Source organism: Portunus trituberculatus, chromosome 13, assembly GCF_017591435.1.
Source record: "Portunus trituberculatus isolate SZX2019 chromosome 13, ASM1759143v1, whole genome shotgun sequence".
Taxonomy (NCBI): domain Eukaryota; kingdom Metazoa; phylum Arthropoda; class Malacostraca; order Decapoda; family Portunidae; genus Portunus; species Portunus trituberculatus.
Window position 1 is genome coordinate 2,824,281 of NC_059267.1, and position 20,679 is coordinate 2,844,959.

The 20,679-nt window shown below is 42.0% G+C and overlaps 2 protein-coding genes across 2 annotated transcripts in view; one reads left to right on the plus strand and one right to left on the minus strand.

The window, feature by feature from the left end:
• Positions 1-20,679, minus strand: part of LOC123503226 (myogenesis-regulating glycosidase-like) — an 89,739-nt gene that overhangs the window by 47,392 nt on the left and 21,668 nt on the right. The window contains exon 14 of the transcript XR_006674369.1: positions 18,701-18,744. The gene's annotated coding sequence lies outside the window, so the exon portion shown is untranslated. The remainder of the gene's footprint in view (positions 1-18,700; positions 18,745-20,679) is intronic.
• Positions 12,233-12,863, plus strand: LOC123503236 (U-scoloptoxin(01)-Er1a-like). The gene has a single exon (XM_045252803.1). It carries the CDS (start codon positions 12,331-12,333, stop codon positions 12,706-12,708), a length of 378 nt encoding a protein of 125 aa, XP_045108738.1. The 5' UTR covers positions 12,233-12,330; the 3' UTR covers positions 12,709-12,863.

Below are 20,679 nucleotides of genomic sequence, written 5' to 3' on the forward strand. Positions count from 1 at the left end.
CCACAGCTTCCTCTGCCCTCCCTGCCGAAAGAGAGAGAGAGAGAGAGAGAGAGAGAGAGAGAGAGAGAGAGAGAGAGAGAGAGAGAGAGAGAGAGAGAGAGAGAGAGAGAGAGAGAGAGAGAGAGAGAGAGAGAGAGAGTGGAGCACAGTGAGTCACGAGTCTCTGATACAGACACGAACCAGAGCTGCACCACAGAGAATAATGCATAGACTCTTCCTTTCATGCCTTCTTCTTCCTTTCTCCTCTCCTTCCCACGCTTCTCCACCTTTCTTTCCACCTGCCCCTTCATCCCTATTCTGTCTTTTTATTTCTCTCGTCCTCCTTATTTCCTTTATATTCTCTCTCATTTCCTGACTTTTATTTGGACTTATTTGTCATCATTCGTCTCTTCACTTTTTGTTATCTTTCATTCTTTTCAATTCCATATTTCGTTTCACCTTTCTCCCTTTCCTCCCTCTCATTTTCTTCTCTTTCTTCCATTACTCTCTTAAGTCCATCCTTTTCCTTACCGTTTCTCCATTCTCTCTCTCTCTCTCTCTCTCTCTCTCTCTCTCTCTCTCTCTCTCTCTCTCTCTCTCTCTCTCTCTCTCTCTCTCTCCCATTTACCTTCTCAACATGTTTTAACTCTCCCTTTTCCTAATTTTTCCTTTCTTTATCCACATCTTTCCCCTTTCTCCTTTCCCCTTTACATCTCCCTCACCCTTCGCCTCCTCTCCCCGCCCCCTCCACCCCAATGACGGGTTAGTAGGGGGGGGAAGGGGTGACGAGGCGGGAAGTACACACAACAAAAACAAACACACGAAACACACAAAAGAAAACTAGATACAAGGGAATGAATGTTGCCTTACAAAAATATAAAAAAGTGAAAGTGCAAAATAAGGTCAGCAAATACAGATGGATACGTGAGCTTTCAAATTTGTGTCGTTCATATTAATTCATCTCTTCGGTACAAGGACGCTTTTTTATATTTATTTATTTATTTACTTTTTTTTTTTTTGGGGGTTGGAGATGATGCATGTTGAAGTTTTCTGTGAGTTCCGAATGGGGATCAAATTTAACCCAAGCGTCCCCCACTCCAAACTCCAAATTGCACCAATCTACCCATCAGTACCAGGACGCGTTTTCATATTCATTCTGGTTACTATTCTGGCAATGCAGCTTCAGAAACTCTCATGTTGGGATAAAACTAGTGAAGAGACTCTGGCCATTATTCTTTTGAGCTCCATAGACACTTCCTAATGCAAATAAAATCGTCTAATACACAAAACTTGAGGTAAAAATAACTTTCAGTACTGAAGGGGTTAAATCTCAGGTAAAAATGAAAGGGTAAAAATAAACAGAAATCATAATAATAAGTTGTTTTCCTGATTTCCACATTGAAAATTATAAAAGAAATGAGGATAAATAGAGAATAAGCAAAAGAATTTCAGACAAAGGATACAAAATATGAAACGATTAAAATACTTCAATAGATTAGCGTTAATTAAACACAGATACACGAGAGATAGAAAGAGGAGATGAAAGGAAAGAAAGAAAAATAATGATAGTAATAAGGAATTTCCCATCATATATAAAGAATGATGGGAAAAATAAAACAAAAACAGCCACACACCGTTTCCATCGCTTTCCCTTCACCAAATCTGAAAGGAAAAAGACGAGAAACAACGAATTTAGTAAACGACAGAAATTGTTCAGCGCAAATCAAGATGCCTGAAAAAAAAAAAAAAAAAAACAGATTCCATCCTCCAAAGTGATGAGTGAGTGGCAAACGTTTGTAGAGAGAAATAATAAAAAGGCAGGAAAAAAAGAAGAGAGAAAAATAAATGAAGAGAAGAGACAAGAGAAAAAGAACAAAAAAAAAAAGCAAGCAAGCAAAGAAAAACGAGTAAAAAACAGAAAACAAGAATGAAACTAAGATAAAATGGGAAGAAGGAAGAAAAGGAAGAAAAATAGAGAGACAGGAAGGGAAAAAGAGAAAGGAAAGAAAAAAGTAGAAAGGAAAAAGGAAAAGGAAAAACAAAAGATGAAAGCAAAGAAAAACGAATAAAAAAAAAACAAGAAAGAAGTGAAGATAAAATGGGAAGAAGAAATAAGAGGAAGAAAAATAGAGAGACAAGAAGGGAAAAAGAGAAAGGAAAGGAAAAAAAAGTAGAAGGGAAAAGGGAAGAAGGAAAAACAAAAAGACAAAATAGAAAAACAAAAATAGAACATATATTAAAAGACTAAGAGAAAAGGTAACGTTTGTGGCCTTGGATTGTCTGACGCAGTGAACGTTTGTTGTAACCACTCGCCGCTGTTTTTTGTGCCTTTTCGAAACTTATTTATTCTTTCCTTTCATTATTTGTTCTTATGTTTACAACCCTCTGCAAATTACCCTCTCTCTCTCTCTCTCTCTCTCTCTCTCTCTCTCTCTCTCTCTCTCTCTCTCTCTCTCTCTCTCTCTCTCTCTCTCTCTCTCTCTCTCTCTCTCCCCTTCGACACCTATCCTTCACATTTCATATATAATTCAAATTCCTCCTCCTCCTCTCCTCCTCCTCCTCTTCCTTCTACTCTTCACCGTCCTCCTCCTCCTCCTCCTCTTCTAAGTCCTCCTCACCCATCTCATCCTCCTCTTCTTCCTCTTTCTTCTCCTCTTCGTCCTCCTTCACCTACTCTTCGTCCTCCTTCACCTCCTCCTCCTTCTTCTCCTCCTCCTCCTCCTCCTCCTCCTCTGCCATCCTGCGTCCCTCACGCTGAGTCGTATAGAGTAAGTTGTCACAAACAGTCTCATAAAAAGAATCTTATCTCCAGTTTGTTCTTCTTTAATGTTCCCTCGTGTCCTCGTCCTCTTTCTCCCACTCTCCTCTTATTTTTCACCCTTCTTCCTTGCTTCTTCTTCTTCTTCTACTTCTTCTTCTTACACAGCGATATATTTTCATAGTAACTGTAGTTTTTATGTGTTTCTTCTCATTCTTCTTCTTCTTCTTCTTCTTCTTCTATCTTTCTTACTCCTTGTCCTCTTTTTTCGTTCTTTCTGTCTTTTCTTCTTCTTCTTCTTCTTCTTCTTCTTCTTCTTCTTCTTCTTCTTCTTCTTCTTCTTCTTCTTCTTCTTCTGCTCCTCCTCCTCCTCCTCCTTTCTGATCCCAGGGTTACCGCACAATTATGCAATACCTTTCCCAGACTCACCTGCCTCTATGCTAATACCTGTGACGAAAGGAGATCCAGGGAGCGCCCCCCAGCCGCCCCCTTTCCCTTCCTCCACCTCCTCCACCTCGTCCACCTTGTCCAAACTTATCATCACGCTCCACCTTCCCACCTATCACCTGGTCCACTGCCCCCACACCTGCCCTGCTCCACCTTCCCTTTTCTCCACCTTTAGACCACTCACACCTGAAGACAATGAGTTTTTGCATGTAGCTTTTTTATGCAGTGTTGTTATCTCGTGTTTTCTTAATCTTGGTTTTGTCTTCCTTCTTTTATCTGTCTCTCTGTGTGTGTTTAGCTTCTTTGTTCGTATTCTTTGCTTTGTTATCATCATTTATTCAGCGTTCCCTTTGTTTTTCTTCTCTCCATTAGATATTTGTGTGTCTATTTCACCTGTTCTAATCCATCTGCTCCTTCCCTTCCTTTGTCTCTCTCGGTGGAATTCTCTCTCTTTCTCTCTCTCTCTCTCTCTCTCTCTCTCTCTCTCTCTCAGCCACCATGAGTACTTCTTTCCTTTTATTCTCCTTTCCTTCCTATTTCTCCTCACCTATTCCTTTATTTCTCCTCTCCCTTATCTCCCTTTCATCACCCTTCCTATTCGTCCTTCCTTCATCAAGTATTTTATTTCCTCTCTCACTCAGGAAGATAATACAATAAAAATATCGCTTTCATTCTCTCTCTCACTCTCTCTCTCTCTCTCTCTCTGTCCTTCTTAACCTCTCAGATCCTCTCCCTTTCGACCTCTTCTCTCTCCTCTCACTTTCCTCCCAAACAAGGTAAAAAAAAAAAGGTGAAGGAGATGTAAGAGTGAGAGAAGATAGGCAACCGAGGGAGAGATGAGAGAAAACAGAAGCCAGTGACGAAATGAATATGAAGGAGAATGAGTGTACGGAATAAGAGGCAGAGTGAAGAAGAATTAGTGAATGAAAAATGGTAAGAAATGTTTTATGGAGGTTAGGAATGAAGAGAGGAAGAAATAGAGGGTACCAGAGACTTGAAAAAGGGATATGAAGGAGGAGGAGAAGGAAATGGAGGAGAAAGGGGGATAAAGAAAGAGAAAAAGAAGTAGGTAAAGGAGGAAGAGGAGTCGAAGATGAACACGGGAGAAGAACTAGGAAAAAAGAAGATAGCAACGAGAGAGAGAGAGAGAGAGAGAGAGAGAGAGAGAGAGAGAGAGAGAGAGAGAGAGAGAGAGAGAGAGAGAGAGAGAGAGAGAGAGAGAGAGAGAGAGAGAGAGAGAGAGAGAGAGAGAGAGAGAGAGAGAGAGAGAGAGAGAGAGAGAGAGAGAGAGAGAGAGAGAGAGAGAGAGAGAGAGAGAGAGCAACGCACGCTTGAAAACAAAACAATCAAAACAGAGAAAGAATGCTACCCATCACACACACACAAACGCGCACACACACACACACACACACACACACACACACACACACACACACACACACACACACACACACACACACACACACACACACACACACACACACACACACACACACACACACACACACACACACACACACACACACACACACACACACACACACACACACACACACACACACACACACACACACACACACACACACACACACACACACACACAGTCATCCTCCTACTTAACCCATGTTACCTGCCAGTCATCCACACCTACCCACCCACACCAACACACACACACACACACACACACACACACACACACACACACACACACACACACACACACACACACACACACACACACACACACACACACACACACTGCTGAGGTGACAGTATGTATAACCACGTTTGAATTACATTGTTGCATTGAGGTGAAGGCCGAGATGGAGGGAGGGAGGGAGAGAGAGAGAGAGAGAGAGAGAGAGAGAGAGAGAGAGAGAGAGAGAGAGAGAGAGAGAGAGAGAGAGAGAGAGAGAGAGAGAGAGAGAGAGAGAGAGGGGGAGGGAGCATGAGTGATAAGCATGAAAATGATCTCCTCTTACCTTAAACACGTAACACAATTCTTACCACAAATCATTCACACAGGAAGAGATGAGTAGTGTGTGTATGTGTGAGTGTTATGTACAGTTTTCGTGCGATGGGAGAGGGAAGCTGGCCAAGGACAACAAAAAAAAATATATAACAAAAAAGCCCACTTGATCGCCAGTTCCCTAAAAGGTTAGTAGAATTAGTGTAATGTCTGGGAAAAATGTCTTAAAACCTCATCATATTGGTAGTTATGATGTTCTTTTATTGTTTCATTTATTTCGTTCCCTTTTGTACGTATTGCCAATGAAAAAAAAAAATGTTACATCGAAAGTATCAGTGAAGAGTAATACAAATAAAGCAAATAAGTAAAGGAACGAACAAACAAAAGGCAAAATAAACTTGATATCTTTCCCTTCCCTTCCCCTTCCTTCCTTCCTTTCTCCCTCCGTCCCTCCATCCCTCCATCCATCCATCCATTTATCTCTCTCCTAACTCCCTCCCTCCCTTTCCCAGTTGTCTAGTTCCTTATCTGTCTTCTCTTCCTTCCTTTCTCTCCATTCCTATTCTATTCCTCCATATTTCCCTCCTACCTTTCTTCCTCCTTCTTTACTAGTTTCTCTAATTCTAATTCCATCCTAGTTCCTTGTTTCTTTATCTTCTCTCTCTCTCTCTCTCTCTCTCTCTCTCTCTCTCTCTCTCTCTCTCTGCCCCATCTTCACCTTGTCGCTTTTTCCTTCCCATCTTTGCCTCCCTTCTCTCTCACATCTCCAGTTTGTCTTTCTCTCATGTCTTATCTTCACCCACCCACACACACACACACACACACACACACACACACACACACACACACACACACACACACACACACACACACACTCTCTCTCTCTCTCTCTCATTATCACTTCCATGAGCTCCTGGATGAGTCAGACAGATGGACAGACAGATAGACACTTATGGAGATAATGCAGACGATAAGAAGGACAGCAGTGATAATTTGAGCTGGAAAAACGAAGATTAAGAAGTCATTTCTAAGCTGTGGGAAGAAAAAGTATAATTGATAGGTAAAAGGAAGGTGCAGGAAAAATAACAGACAATAATGAAAGAGTAAATAAAGAAAGGAGTGATTTAGACGGCAAAAGTTGAGGATTTAGGCGTTTTTAAAGATGTGGAAGTAATACAGTTGATAAATTTAAAGGGGAGGTTAGGAAGAAATGATAAATAAAGATAAGAGGAATATAACAAAAGGAAAAGAAAAATTATGACGGTTAAGAAACTCAGATATGAAAAAAATGGTACACTTGATAAAATTAAAGGAAAGTAAGAAGGGAAGGAAACAATAGAGAAATCAACAAATAACAACGAGAAAAATTGGAGCATCTTAATTTAAAAGCAAAGAAAAGTTTCAAAAAGTTTTAATGTCAAAATAAATCTTCAGTTGATAAGAAAAAAAAAGAAGCAAGAAAAGATAATAAATAGCAATATGAGAGGAAGGAAATAGAAAAACTGAAGCTAAAAGAAACGAATGAAAATATGAAGAAAAAAAAAACGCAAAGGTTAATAAGAAAAGAGAAAAAACAAGTTAACAAAAATACATAAAGAAAAAGGATGAAAGGACAAAGAAAAATAAATCAAAACTATTTAGGTTATAGTGAAAATATACTAAAACTGAAAAAGGAGAAAGAATGAGAGAGGACAAAGGGCGAGGAATAATGATATGGAGAAATGGCAAAACGTGACAAGTCTAAAATATTGTTCACTGGAGGGGAAAAAAAAAAATAATAAAAAAGAAAGAAAGAAAAGTAATAAAAATGACACCTTGACGAAAGATGACGAGATGATGAGACAAAACAATAAAGAAAAGAATAAAACAAAAAATAGAAACAAAAATAGACAAAAAAAGAAAATTACATGAACAGGCAGAAAAAAAAATAAAAAGAAGAAAAATCAGACAAGAATATGACAAGAAAGATAAACGAAAGGACAAAACGAAAAAAAAGAAAGATAAACAAAGAAACGGAAAGACAAGAAGAGAGACAGAACACCAAATAGAAGGAAATGAAAAAGAGGAAGGAAAGGAAAAAATGACAAAATATAGGATAAAAGAGAAATTGAGGTTATGAATAACTAAAAGGTGAACAGTGGAGAGAGAGAGAGAGAGAGAGAGAGAGAGAGAGAGAGAGAGAGAGAGAGAGAGAGAGAGAGAGAGAGAGAGAGAGAGAGAGAGAGAGAGAGAGAGAGAGAGAGAGAGAGAGAGAGAGAGAGAGAGAGAGACTAACTGAAAGGGAAAGGAGAAGTGTAAGGTTAAAGTGACGACAAGAGAAAGCCACGTAATGCAGTCAGTAACGGGCGAGTCTTTACCACGGAACTAATTAACACACGAAATGAGAACGCGAGTGAGCGAAATGGACTGGAACTGAACGAAATGCAAGTGACTAAGAGTGGATCTATTTTGGGGAATGTTTTGTGTACTAGGGAAGGAGATGAAATGTGACGACAACAACAACAACAACAACAACAACAACAACAACAACAACAACAACAACAATAACATCAATAATAGGAGGAGGAGGAGGAGGAGGAGGAGGAGGAGGAAGAGGAGGAAGAGGAGGAGGAGGATGAAGAGGAGGAGGAGGAGGAGGATGAAGAGGAGGAGGAAGAGGAGGAGGAGGAGGAGGAGGATGAAGAGGAGGAGGAGGAGGAGGAGGAGGAGGAGGAGGAGGAGGAGGAGGAGGAGGGGAGACTAAAGGGCAATTTCCTCCTTTATAATTGAGAATAGGTAAAAAAGTATTATTGTGGAGAGAGAGAGAGAGAGAGAGAGAGAGAGAGAGAGAGAGAGAGAGAGAGAGAGAGAGAGAGAGAGAGAGAGAGAGAAATAAGAGTGAAGAAGAGAAGAAGAGAAGGAAGAGATGGAAGAGAAGACACTAAAGGAGAAGAAAGATGAATAAGAATGAGAGAAGAACAAGAAGGAAAGAACAGAAAAGAAGAACAGGGAAGAGACATAACTTAATGATGGTGTAGGAAAAGAAATAAGGAAATAAAACTTGATAACGAGAGGAAATCAGAAGAAAAAACAAGAAAAGGCTAAAAGAAGGAAGAAAAGGAGATGAAAGAAGAATAGAGAAGAACAAAGTGTGAAGGAAATTTGAAGAGAGAAGGAAATGATAAAGAGGAATGATAAAGAAAACAAGAAGAATTAGAGGAAAATAGTAAAAAAAAAAATAGGAAGAAGAGAAAACGAGAGGAAAAGAAGAAAGATAAGTAAAAAAAAAAAAAAAACAGGAAGGAAGAAGAGAGAAATAAATGAAGAGAAGAGACATGACAGAAAAATAACAATAACAAATGAAAGCAAAGAAAAAAAAAAAACGATTAAGAAAAAACAAAAACAAAACAAGAACAAACACAAATAGAAAAGAAAACAGAACAGATAACAAAATACTAAAAGAAAAAAAAAAGAAAAACGAGAAAAAAAATAGAACAGATAACAAAAGACTAAGAAAAAAAAAGAAAAGAAAAAAAAAGAAAGAAAAAAGAAGAAAAACAATAGAAAGGTACACGAAGGAAAGGAGGCGAGAGAAGGTGAGAGAGAAGGGCACGGAAGGGGATTAGAGTGAAGGGCCTATGTGAAGGGGAGAGAGGGGAAGGGAGGAGAAGGGAGGGGAGGGGGAGAGGGAAGGACATGCCTCAACCCGTCATGAGCAGCTGGAGGGGGGGAGGGGGAGCGCAGGTATATAAAGGAAGGGAGGGACGTTATGCCTTCATCAGTTCATCCCCAGCCATCTCCAAGTGAGTAACGGTGCCCTCTCTCTCTCTCTCTCTCTCTCTCTCTCTCTCTCTCTCTCTCTCTCACGCTAAATTACTGTACACTCAGCAATCTGCATTATTTTTCCTCCTTCCTTCTTTCTCTCCCTCCTCCATTTCCTTATCTCCATCTCATCTTCTCTTCCTCTTCCTCATTCTTCTCTCTATCTCGTCTTCCTCTTCTTCTTTCTTTTCCTTTCTTTCTTTAATCTTTTCCATCTTCATCTCCCCTCTGCTCCATCCTATTCAGAATTTTGCGCTTTATTTCTATTCCTTCCCCTCGTTCCTCTCTCTCTCTCTCTCTCTCTCTCTCTCTCTCTCTCTCTCTCTCTCTCTCTCTCTCTCTCTCTCTTGCCCTTAGAACCCTTCAGAACGGTGAAGTCTTGTGTGTGCGTATGCGTGAGTGTGTGTGTGTGTGTGTGTGTGTGTGTGTGTGTGTGTGTGTGTGTGTGTGTGTGTGTGTGTGTGTGTGTGTGTGTGTGTGTGTGTGTGTGTGTGTGTGTGTGTGTGTGTGTGTGTGTGTGTGTGTGTGTGTGTGTGTGTGTGTGTGTGTGTGTGCAGATAATAAGCCTCTGTAGTAATTGAGGTGGAAAGGTATCGAGCAGGACCAGGTGAGAGAGAGAGAGAGAGAGAGAGAGAGAGAGAGAGAGAGAGAGAGAGAGAGAGAGAGAGAGAGAGAGAGAGAGAGAGAGAGAGAGAGAGAGAGAGAGAGAGAGAGAGAGAAAGGTAGGAAGGGAAGTGAATGGAAAAGGAAGAGTAGGAAGAGAGAAAACAAGACCACATTTTCCTCACCTCAAAAGATGAAGAGGATTCTAGCCACCTGGCACTAAGCTGCACAATATCAAGAGTGCCAAAATAGTGCCAAGTAACAAAATGACACTCAGAGAAAGAACGCATCATTAGCAGAATATAAAAGGAAATATCTGATGGAAGAGATAATAACGAAGGAAGCGGAGAGGAAGAGGAAGAAGGAAAGGAAGGAAGAACTGGTTACGGAAATAGGATAGAAGAGGAAGCATGGAGGAAATACACTAAAGAGAATGAAAGTAAGCAATAAGAAGAGAGTGAGGAAGATGTACCGTATGAAGGAAAGAGGAGAAAGAGGAAGTAGAATAAAACTAGTGAATGAAATGAGAAGATGGAAGAGAGGAATAAGAGGAAAGGAAGAGGAAGAAAGCGAATGAATGGAGGATAGAGATAAAGAGATAGAAAAAAAATGGGATGCAGAGAGGCGAAGTCAAAAAAGAGAAAGGAAGAGAAAGGAAAAGCTGATCACGACGAAGCATGAAAAGAAAGAATGGAGGAAGGAAGCGGGCGATGATAATGAGAGAATTAAAGGAAGACCAAAAGGTTAATAAGAACTAACATTTTTACCGCCATACGGAACACGGAGAGATAAACAGGAATGATAAAAACAGGAATACAAACACACTGGAACGAAGAGAGGGAATGAGAAGAGAACGAGAGACAGGAATATACAGAAACAAATGGATAAATGAAATGAAGAAGAGAAAAATGCAAAGAAAGGAAATGAATGGACCAGAATGAATACGGAATTGAGAAGAATGATAAAGACAAGAATGAAAAACAAAAGAAAACTAATGAATAAAAGAAATACAGTAAAACATAATAAACAAGAATAGGTACGAAATTAATTATGAAACACAGAAAGGAAGCGATAAAAACAGGAGTAGAGGAAGAAGGAAATAAATACGAAACAAAGACGGGAGGGAGAGGAAACGGATGGAATAAAGTTTGAGATAGAAAGAGATTGGAATAAACACTAAATTGATGAATAAAATGATAAATAAAAGAAAGTAAAAAAAAAAAAAGACAGGAATAGAAATAGACAGACACAAATTAAATAACAACAAAGAAGGAGATAATAACAAGAGAAAAAAGAAGATGGAAATAAAAAAAGAGAAATTAGGGGAAACACAAGGGGCATTCAGGTAAAGGTAAAGAAAACGGTGCACGCAACAAAAAAAAAAGTAGGGAAAGAAAAAAGGAGTATGTAACTATTTGTCTTTTTTTTTTTCCTGTCCATCTTCAAACGACAGAGACACATAAAGGCTATTTTTTCTTTCTTTCTTTCTTTCTTGCTCTCTCTTTTCTTCCTTGAGACTGAGCCACTCTTTTGTTTAGCAGATTTAGGTTTTATATGTGTGAGCATACTTTCACTTGGCGGGCATTGCATCAGTGTGGTCTTTTGTCTTCTTTTTTAAACTCTCTCTCTCTCTCTCTCTCTCTCTCTCTCTCTCTCTCTCTCTCTCTCTCTCTCTCTCTCTCTCTTTAAGTTTTCTGATTCTTCCATTCTTTTGCTTTTCTTTCACATTTTCTTCCTTATCTTGGCAATTACTTTTGTTTTCATTCCTTCTCACTTCCCTCATTCTTTGTACTCTGCCTCCCCCGCCCTCTCTCTCTCTCTCTCTCTCTGCACCAGCCCAGCCTCTTCAGTGTAAACAAGGCGAGGGTCTGTGTTGTCGGCGTGCCTCAGGGGGACAAAAGGGGCCGTCACGGAACTCACGGTGCCTTGCTGTGCCTTTAAGCTTGCAAACAGGAATGACTCGGGAGTGAGAGCAAGATAAAAGAAAGAAATAAAAGTAAAGGTGATGCAGTAAAGCAGACGAGAAGTTTTTCACACACACACACACACACACACACACACACACACACACACACACACACACACACACACACACACACACACACACACACACACACACACACACACACACACACACACACACACACACACACATACACACATACACACACAGCAAAATAAAAGCACTGGCCAACAAAACAAAGCAAAAAAATAAAAACGCTGTCTTCTCTCTCTCTCTCTCTCTCTCTCTCTCTCTCTCTCTCTCTCTCTCTCTCTCTCTCTCTCTCTCTCTCTCTCTACCACAACACCCTCGGCCTCAGCTCACAAAGGAACAACAGACGCCCTTCAATCTCCTCTCCAGCAGAAGGCGCAGGTGTTTGCCAAGGTGCTCCCCAAGAGTCTACTGGTGAAGGATCTCAATTAAGGGGTGGTTTGAGCTCCTTCCCTTCTTCCCTTCCCCACCCAGAGAGGTCTTGCTGCTTCCCAATGACTGTGTTTGTTGTGCCACTCATGAAAAGTCTGCTCAAAGGAAGATCTCCATTCGTTACTGCATTTGATCTCCTCTCTTCACTCTTCAGTCTCAGCCTCCACACTCCCTCTCTCCTCGCCTCCCTTCTCTCCCTCTCCCTGACAGTCCCTGCACTCCCTCACTCTCCCTCACCCTCGCTGCCTTCTAACAGTAAGCTAAAAGAAAGGTCTCACTCTCCCTTCCTTCTCTCCCTCTCCCTGACAGAGCCTCCCCACTCCCTCTCTCTCCTCGCCGCCACTCAAGATGAAGGTCCTCGCCGCGCTGCTGTGCCTAGCCGTCGCCGCCTCCGCCAGGATGGCCTACAGGTTCTCAGACGGCTACCTGGACATCCTTGGCGCCGAGCCCGTCCAGAACTTTGACTGCACGGGCCGCAGCTACGGCTACTACGCCGACGTGGCCGCCTCCTGCCAGGTGTTCCACGTGTGCCTGCCCATTCCTGACGAGACGGGCGAGGTGGTGGACATGGCGCACTTTTCCTTCTTCTGCGGCAACGGCACAGTGTTCAACCAGGAGTCCCTCACCTGCGCCCACCCTGACTACGCCTTCCCCTGCGCCGAGGCTGAGACTCTCTACGAGCTTACCAATGGAGATTTCGGCCGCATCCCTGATAATACTGTGTGATAGGCATCCCTCCGGTCCCCCACACCACTCCCCTCCCTCTCGTCTCCTTTTTCGCCCCCCCTTCCTATCGTCCCCTACCTCCCCCCCTGTGCCGTCCCTCGCGTTTTCCAGTGTCGACCGCTCAGACAACCTATAATAAAGACCTATTTTTTATGTACCTGTGCTGTTTTCTCCGTTCCCACACTCAATTTCTTTATCGTTTCAGGATGTTTTTTTTTATCTTTATTTTTCTGTGTCTTTCTCTGTCTCTTTCTCTCTCTCTCTCTCTCTCTCTCTCTCTCTCTCTCTCTCTCTCTCTCTCGTCTACCTATTTTTTTCTTCCTCTTCCTTCTCATTCCCCTTTTCCTCTTTCTTCTCCTCCTCCTCCTCTTCCTCTTCCTTCTAATTCTTCTTTTTTCCTTCTTCTTCTTCTTCCTCCTCCTCCTCCTTAAAAAGTCTCATCTTTAACATGTGAACACCTACAATTGATAAAAGTGAAAGCACGAGAGAGAGAGAGAGAGAGAGAGAGAGAGAGAGAGAGAGAGAGAGAGAGAGAGAGAGAGAGAGAGAGAGAGAGAGAGAGAGAGAAACAATTTTCAATTCTCGTGACAGAAACATTCCTCACTTTCACTACGTCTGTTCCGATGATAGGTAATTATTCTCTCTCTCTCTCTCTCTCTCTCTCTCTCTCTGTGTGTGTGTGTGTGTGTGTGTGTGTGTGTGTGTGTGTGTGTGTGTGTGTGTGTGTGTGTGTGTGTGTGTGTGTGTGTGTGTGTGTGTGTGTGTGTGTGTGTGTGTGTGAATCCTTTACATAATACAAGGAAAAGTAAAAATAGAAAGAATCAACATAAACCGAGACACAAAAGAAGAAGGAAAGAAGAAAGAAGGGATGGATGGAACAAACACTGAATTAAAGAAGGCGGGAATGAAAGGAAGAAGTGACAAAGGAAAGAAAACTGGAGCTGAGATAACAAAGCGAGGAGAGAGAGAGAGAGAGAGAGAGAGAGAGAGAGAGAGAGAGAGAGAGAGAGAGAGAGAGAGAGAGAGAGAGAGAGAGAGAGAGAGAGAGAGAGAGAGAGAGAGATAAAGAAGATGAAGGAGTATCATAAAGGTAAAACGAAGGAATTACAAGACACAGCAAAAAACAAGAAGAAAAGGAGAAAGAAGAAAGAAAGAGAAGGGGAAGAAGATAAAGAACGCCGTAGATGGAAAGAAAATGAGAATGGGGGTTCTCTCTCTCTCTCTCTCTCTCTCTCTCTCTCTCTCTCTCTCTCTCTCTCTCTCTCTCTCTCTCTCTCTCTCTCTCTCTCTCTCTCTCTCTCTCCCTCATTCCAAATTTGTCATGTTGCAGCTTTTTTTCGTTCATTTTCCTATTTTTCTATATTTTTCCTTCTTTTCTTCCTCCTCGTCCTCCTCCTCCTCCTCCTCCTCCTCTCTCCTCTCCGATCCTCCTCCTCCTGCTTCATCTCCTTCATTATCTTTTCCCTTTTCCTCCCATCTCGTTTTATTTTAATTATTTTATTCTTTATTTCTTCGTATGATCTATCTCTCTTTCTCCTCTTCCTCCTCCTTCTCCTCCTAGTCATAATAGGAGGAGTTGTTAGGTGGGGAGAAGCCTTCACCATTGCTATATTACCTAATGTCTTTTCAAAAACCTAATTTCTAAGCCACCCTTAAAAAAATAAAGAAAACTGCAACTATTTTTTTTCATCCTTTTGTCTTTTCTTCTTCTTTCTTTTCTTTTTATTTCTTTTCTTCTTTTCTTACATTTTTCATTCTTTTTTTCTTCTTATATTTCCACTTTTTTCTTCTTTTTCTTCTTCTTCCTCTCTTCCTACATTTCTTCTTTTTGTTTTCCTTCTTTTTCTTCTTTGCTTTTCCTTCTTTTCTACTTTTCTTTTCTTCCTTCTTCTTCTTCTTCTTCTTCTTCTTCTTCTTCTTCTTCTTGTTCTTGTTCTTCTCCTTCTCCTTCTCCTTCTTCTTCTCCTTCTTCTTCTTCTTCTTCTTCTCCTTCTTCTTGTTCTTCTCCTTCTCCTTCTTCTCCTTCTTCTTCTTCTTCTTCTTCTTCTTCTTCTTCTTCTTCTTCTTCTTCTTCTTCCTCCTCCTCCTCCTCCTCCTCCTCCTCCTCCTCCTCCTCCTCCTCCTCAAATTTAAGGACAACTGACCCTTATTTAAGTTCAAGTAAAGATTGTGACTTTGCTTTGTGTGAGAGGAACAAAGGAAAGAAAAGAATTAGGAGGGAGAGAGGGATGGCGGAATGGAGGGAGGGAGGGAGAGAGGGATGGCGGAATGGAAGGAGGGAGGGAGAGAGGGAGGGAAAAAGGGAGGAATGGAGGGAGAGGTAAAGTCGAAGATGGAAATGAAAGCAAAGACAGAGAAAGAAAGAAGTGAAGGAAGGGAAGGGATGGGAAGAATATGAGATGGAAAGCAAGAAATGTACTGGATTGGGAAAGATTGAGAAAAGGAAGGAAGGTAAAGAAAATGGGAAGAGAGAGAACGAAGGAATGAGAAAAAAGGAAAACATTACCTTGATAAAAGAAAAAAGAGAGAATGAAGGAAAAGAAAAGGAAAAAAAGGAAACAGTACCACAGGAAGAAGAAAAAAAACAAAAGGGATAAAAAAAAAGAAGAACAATAGACAGATGAAAAAAATATCAATATTTTTTTTTTTTTTTTTTTTTTTACATTACAATATATACAAAACATTACACAGAACGAATAAATAAAGCACGTTTACGATGAAAAAAAAGAAAGAAAAGACCAAAAATAAGTAAAAAAAACAAATAAATGGAAGCAAATTGAACAGAGAGAGAGAGAGAGAGAGAGAGAGAGAGAGAGAGAGAGACAGAAAAAAGTTGAAAATTGCGGTGCAGACAATTTACCTATTCACCCAGCGGCCTATTGAAGCTTCAACAATAGGTCAAATAATTCTCTCTCTCTCTCTCTCTCTCTCTCTCTCTCTCTCTCTCTCTCTCTCTGAATCGTGACCCTGTGCTGCTATAGTCATTGATTTTAATGTACGACTCTCTCTCTCTCTCTCTCTCTCTCTCTCTCTCTCTCTCTCTCTCTCTCTCTCTCTCTAGGGTTACATAAGACACACAGGTGGTCGGGGTCAGAGGTCAAGTGGTCAGTTCAGGGGTGAAGCAGGCCCTGTAAGAGAGGGATTCTGTCTGCTCCCTTTACCACTTTCTCTCTCTCTCTCTCTCTCTCTCTCTCTCTCTCTCTCTCTCTCTCTCTCTCTCTCTCTCTCTCTCTTTGTGTTCATGGTACATAGTCTTTTACTATAAAGTATTGTTACTACTACTACTACTACTACTACTACTACGACTAACACTAGCAGTATCACCAACAACAACAATAATCATGGAATTTAATAATAAACGAGTTATTTAAATATTCAGTACCACCACCATGCCCACCACCACTACCACCACCACCACTGGCCAGCATTCCGTCGAGTCACCGCCGTGTGCTCTTCCCTCACCGCGAGATAGGCACCGTGAAATTTGTTGACATAAACTTCGTGTCACGCAAGCATGATTGTTGTGCAATACTGCGGCACTTCTCCTCCACCTTTATTCCTGCTATTTTTATTATTATCATTATTATTATTATCATTATTATTATTATTATTATTATTATTATTATTATTATTATTATTATTATTATTATTATTATTATTATTATTATTATTATTATTATTATTATTATCATTATTATTATTATTGTTATTATTGCTCTTGTTATTGCTTTTACTATCATTATTATCATCATTAAGAATATCATCGGAAATAGTGGTAGTAGTAGTAGTAGTAGTAGTAGTAGTAGTAGTAGTAGTAGTAGTAGTAGCAGCAGCAGCAGCAGCAGCAGCAGCAGCAGCAGCAGCAGCAGCAGCAGCAGCAGCAGCAGCAGCAGCAGCAGCAGCAGTGGTGGTGGTGGTGGTGGTGGTGGTGGTGGTGGTGCAGCAGCAGCAGCAGCAGCAGCAGCAGCAGCAGCAGCAGCAGGTGGTGGTGGTGCAGTGGTGGCAGTGGTGGTGGTGGCAGCAGCAGCAGCAGCAGCAGCAGTGGTGGTGGTGGTGGTGCAGCAGCAGTGGTGGCAGCAGTTGGTGCAGTGGTGGTGGCAGTGGTGGTGCAGCAGCAGATTAGCAGTGGCAGTGGTGGTTGTTGTTTTGAAACAGTGGTGCAGCAGTGGTGGTAAACAGCAGTGGTGGTGGCAGCAGCAGCAGCAGTGCAGTGGTGCAGTGGTGGTAGTAGTAGTAGTAGTAGCAGTAGCAGCAGCAGCAGCAGCAGCAGCAGCAGCAGCAGCAGCAGCTGTAGTAGTAGCAGTAGTAGTAGTAACAAACCTTATTACACCAATGAAAACACCGATCTTAATAAGACCAACGCACACACACACACACACACACACACACACACACACACACACACACACACACACCATAAGGTGAGCCATCACTGCTTGCACGCGAGTGAGATCAAGGGAGCAAAAGAGGGTTGGACTGGAGAGGGTACGGGAGGGTGTGATAGGGGAATGGAGGGAGAATGGAGCGGGGCTGAGCGTGACGGGGCTGGGCGGGACGGGTCGGGGTGGGGTTATTTGAACCTTTTGGCCTTTGTCACTCAGGCACCGGGGCGGACAATGCCTAACCTGGCCCTGTACTCCTTGTCTGGCCCTCGGCGTGTGGTGTGAGAGAGAGAGAGAGAGAGAGAGAGAGAGAGAGAGAGAGAGAGAGAGAGAGAGAGAGAGAGAGATGGAAGAGAGAGAGGTTGGAAGGGAAGAGTAAGGAATGAGAATGAGGTATAAGGAAGAGCCAGATAGAGAAAAGAGAATAAGGGAGGAAAGAAAGACGATAGGATGGAGAGGGAAAAAAAGACGAAGGGGACGAGGATACAAGGGAGGGAGGGAAGAAAACGTGATAAAACGGGTAAGGAGGGAATAGCGGAGAAAGGAATGTAAAAAGGAAAGGGAAAATTATAGCTAAGCACACACACACACACACACACACACACACACACACACACATAGACAGACAGACAGACACACACACACACACACACCCGGTAGCTCAATGGTTAGAGCGCTGGCTTCACAAGCCAGAGGACCAGGGTTCGATTCCCCGGCCGGGTGGAGATATTTGGGTGTGTCTCCTTTCACGTGTAGGTGCTGTTCACCTAGCAGTGAGTAGGTACGGGATGTAAATCGAGGAGTTGTGACCTTGTTGTCCCGGTGTGTGGTGTGTGCCTGGTCTCAGGCCTATCCGAAGATCGGAAATAATGAGCTCTGAGTTCGCTCCGTAGGGTAACGTCTGGCTGCCTCGTCAGAGACTGCAGCAGATCAAACAGTGAACACACACACACACACACACACAAAGAAAAGATTAATATCAAAGGCAAACAAAACATTACATCATTAAACTTCATTAGCACACCTTCACCTTTCCAGTCACCACGAATCATGAGATACTCACAATTTGTACAGTGCCTTCCTCCTCCTCCTCCTCCTCCTCCTCTTCCTTCTCCTCCTGGTAGCCATTATGTCATGTGTTCACCTTCCTTTGTTGTTCCTCGTCTTTTTAAATACATCCATCATTTGTTCTTTCCTTTCCTTTACCTCTTCTTACCTTCCTTCCCTCCTCCTCCTCCTCCTCCTCATCCCTTCTTCCATACTTTCTCCTCTTCCTTATTTACTTTTTGTCTTGCATTCCTTCTTCCTTTTACTTTTCCGTTCTGTCTATTGTGTTTTAGTTTTTTTCGTGTGTGTGTGTGTGTGTGTGTGTGTGTGTGTGTGTGTGTGTGTGTGTGTGTGTGTGTGTGTGTGTGTGTGTGTGTGTGTGTGTTGTATGCGTGCCGTTTCCCTTAGTAACTCCTTTGCATTGTTGATTTCACTTGTCATCACACTTAAAACTAACTGGCATACTACCGTCATGTTTTCCACGTACTTAACCTCCTGACACGAAAGCTACACACCGAACCAGCACCTGAGCACAGCCTGGCAATACAAAGGTTAACACTCACCTCAGGATTCAGTGGCCACCGGGAGGGAGAATGTCCGGGCGGCGCTGGAAGAGAAGGATGTGCTTTAGTGTCACGTGGAGGAGAAAAATGAGGGAAAGCAAATAAAGAATGATGTGATTAGGTTAGGTTATGATATTGGCGACAGAAAAAAAAAACCTAATCTCACCTAACCTAATCTAAATCAAACCAAATCCTTCTTAGAGTTTTGCAAGCCTTATGCAGCTTGAATTTCTAAAAAGTGGTTCAGCTTGAATGCTTCGCTGCGGTAAATTGAAACTCAAAGCAATACTGACGCGTTGAAACAGAACTGAAACGATTACAAAGATTAGAATTTACTGTTTCTAGTCACTACTGTGTTTAGGTTCAAATGTTGAACGAAAAAGAACGTCTGAGAGTAGTCTGTTTGTGATAAAGAGAAAATGCGTCTGATAGCAATGCATAGTTGATTCGTTAATGATAGTACATGAATACTTTATTGTATGACTTCTCGCAGATTTTACTCTTCTCTTTCCGGAAGGGCATTTCTCATAATTGTGCAGCAAAAAAAAGTGGAAACGTTCTGAATTACCATGTGAGTTGGATGGAACAGTATAATTACCCCTTCATTATAAAGCACTTTGGTCCGCGGCCCCGACACACGTGATTTATCTTCACATACCTGGTTACCTCATACCTAAGAAATGAGCACCTCATTGTCTATTTTCTTATCACTGTATGCGGTCGCTTCATCTGACAAATGTAGTTCTCTGTGCACTCTCGCACCACGAGGTAGAGGTGTGGAAGTCTACGAGGGCTGGGAGAGATTCCCCTCACGATAACTTCCATTCCAGACAACACGCGGCGCGGCTCAACACCCAACACCCTCCCACACCGGAAGACTGCAAGGATGAGGGTGTCCGTAGTGGTGGTGGTGGTGGTGGTGATGGAAGTGGTGGGAAGTGGTGACTCTTGTACACCAGCAATCCAGAAAACTCAACACCCACACAAGATGATCGTGACGAGAGGCTGGGCCATTCCACAAAATGCCATGGGCGTGACCGTTATGATCATGCCCAACACTTGTAAGGACACACACACACACACACACACACACTGCACATCTTTAAAATTAGCAAAAGATGTCTGATGATAAGTTCGAATGTCTTACAAGTGACTGTCTCTCTCTCTCTCTCTCTCTCTCTCTCTCTCTCTCTCTCTCTCTCTCTCTCTCTCTCTCTCTCTCTCTCTCTCTCTCTCTCTCTCTCTCTCTCTCTCTCTCTCTCTCTCTCTCTCTCTCTCTCTCTCTCTCTCTCTCTCTCTCTCTCTCTCTCTCTCGTCCCTGAAAAGCCAGAACAATTTAACAATTTTTTTGCCAATGTTGGAAAAACAACGTATGATTTAACACAGCAGTCATTTATCTCCTCCGAACCTTTTCTAACGGAATGTAGTAGATCAAGGGAGACATTTTGACCCAAACAAAAACTCTCAAGGCCAGGCAATATTTTGTTTGCAATGGGCTTATAGTCAACCCTAGCAAAACCCAGTGCATATTGAGTGGCAGCAGGCAGCTACTAGCACGTCCACCGGAGGATACTGTGGTAAGGTTCGGTAACACCAGCATCCAACCCAGCACTCGTGTCAAAAATTTAGGTCTGCACATGGATCGATGTTTATCATTTGATGTACACATTAAAGAAATAAGTAAAAAAGTGATCGGACTGCTAATCTACTTATACCGTATAAGTATGAACTTTGACAAAACAAGTAGAAAAATTGTTGTACAGACACTGGTGGTGAGTCATATTAATTATTGTATACGAATCTGGAGTACCACCAACACCACTCTGCTACACAAAGTACAAACACTCCAACACTTTGCTGCCAGAGTTGCGATAGGAGGCCTGAAAAAAATATGATCACGTCTCACCTGCTTACAATTAGGATGGGTTAGGATAAAACAAAAACACTTCATGGACGTCAGCATCACAATGTACAAGGCA

Bases quoted from the DNA above. Each gene is read 5' to 3' on its own strand.
- LOC123503236 (XM_045252803.1), top strand. From the start codon at position 12,331: ATGAAGGTCCTCGCCGCGCTGCTGTGCCTAGCCGTCGCCGCCTCCGCC.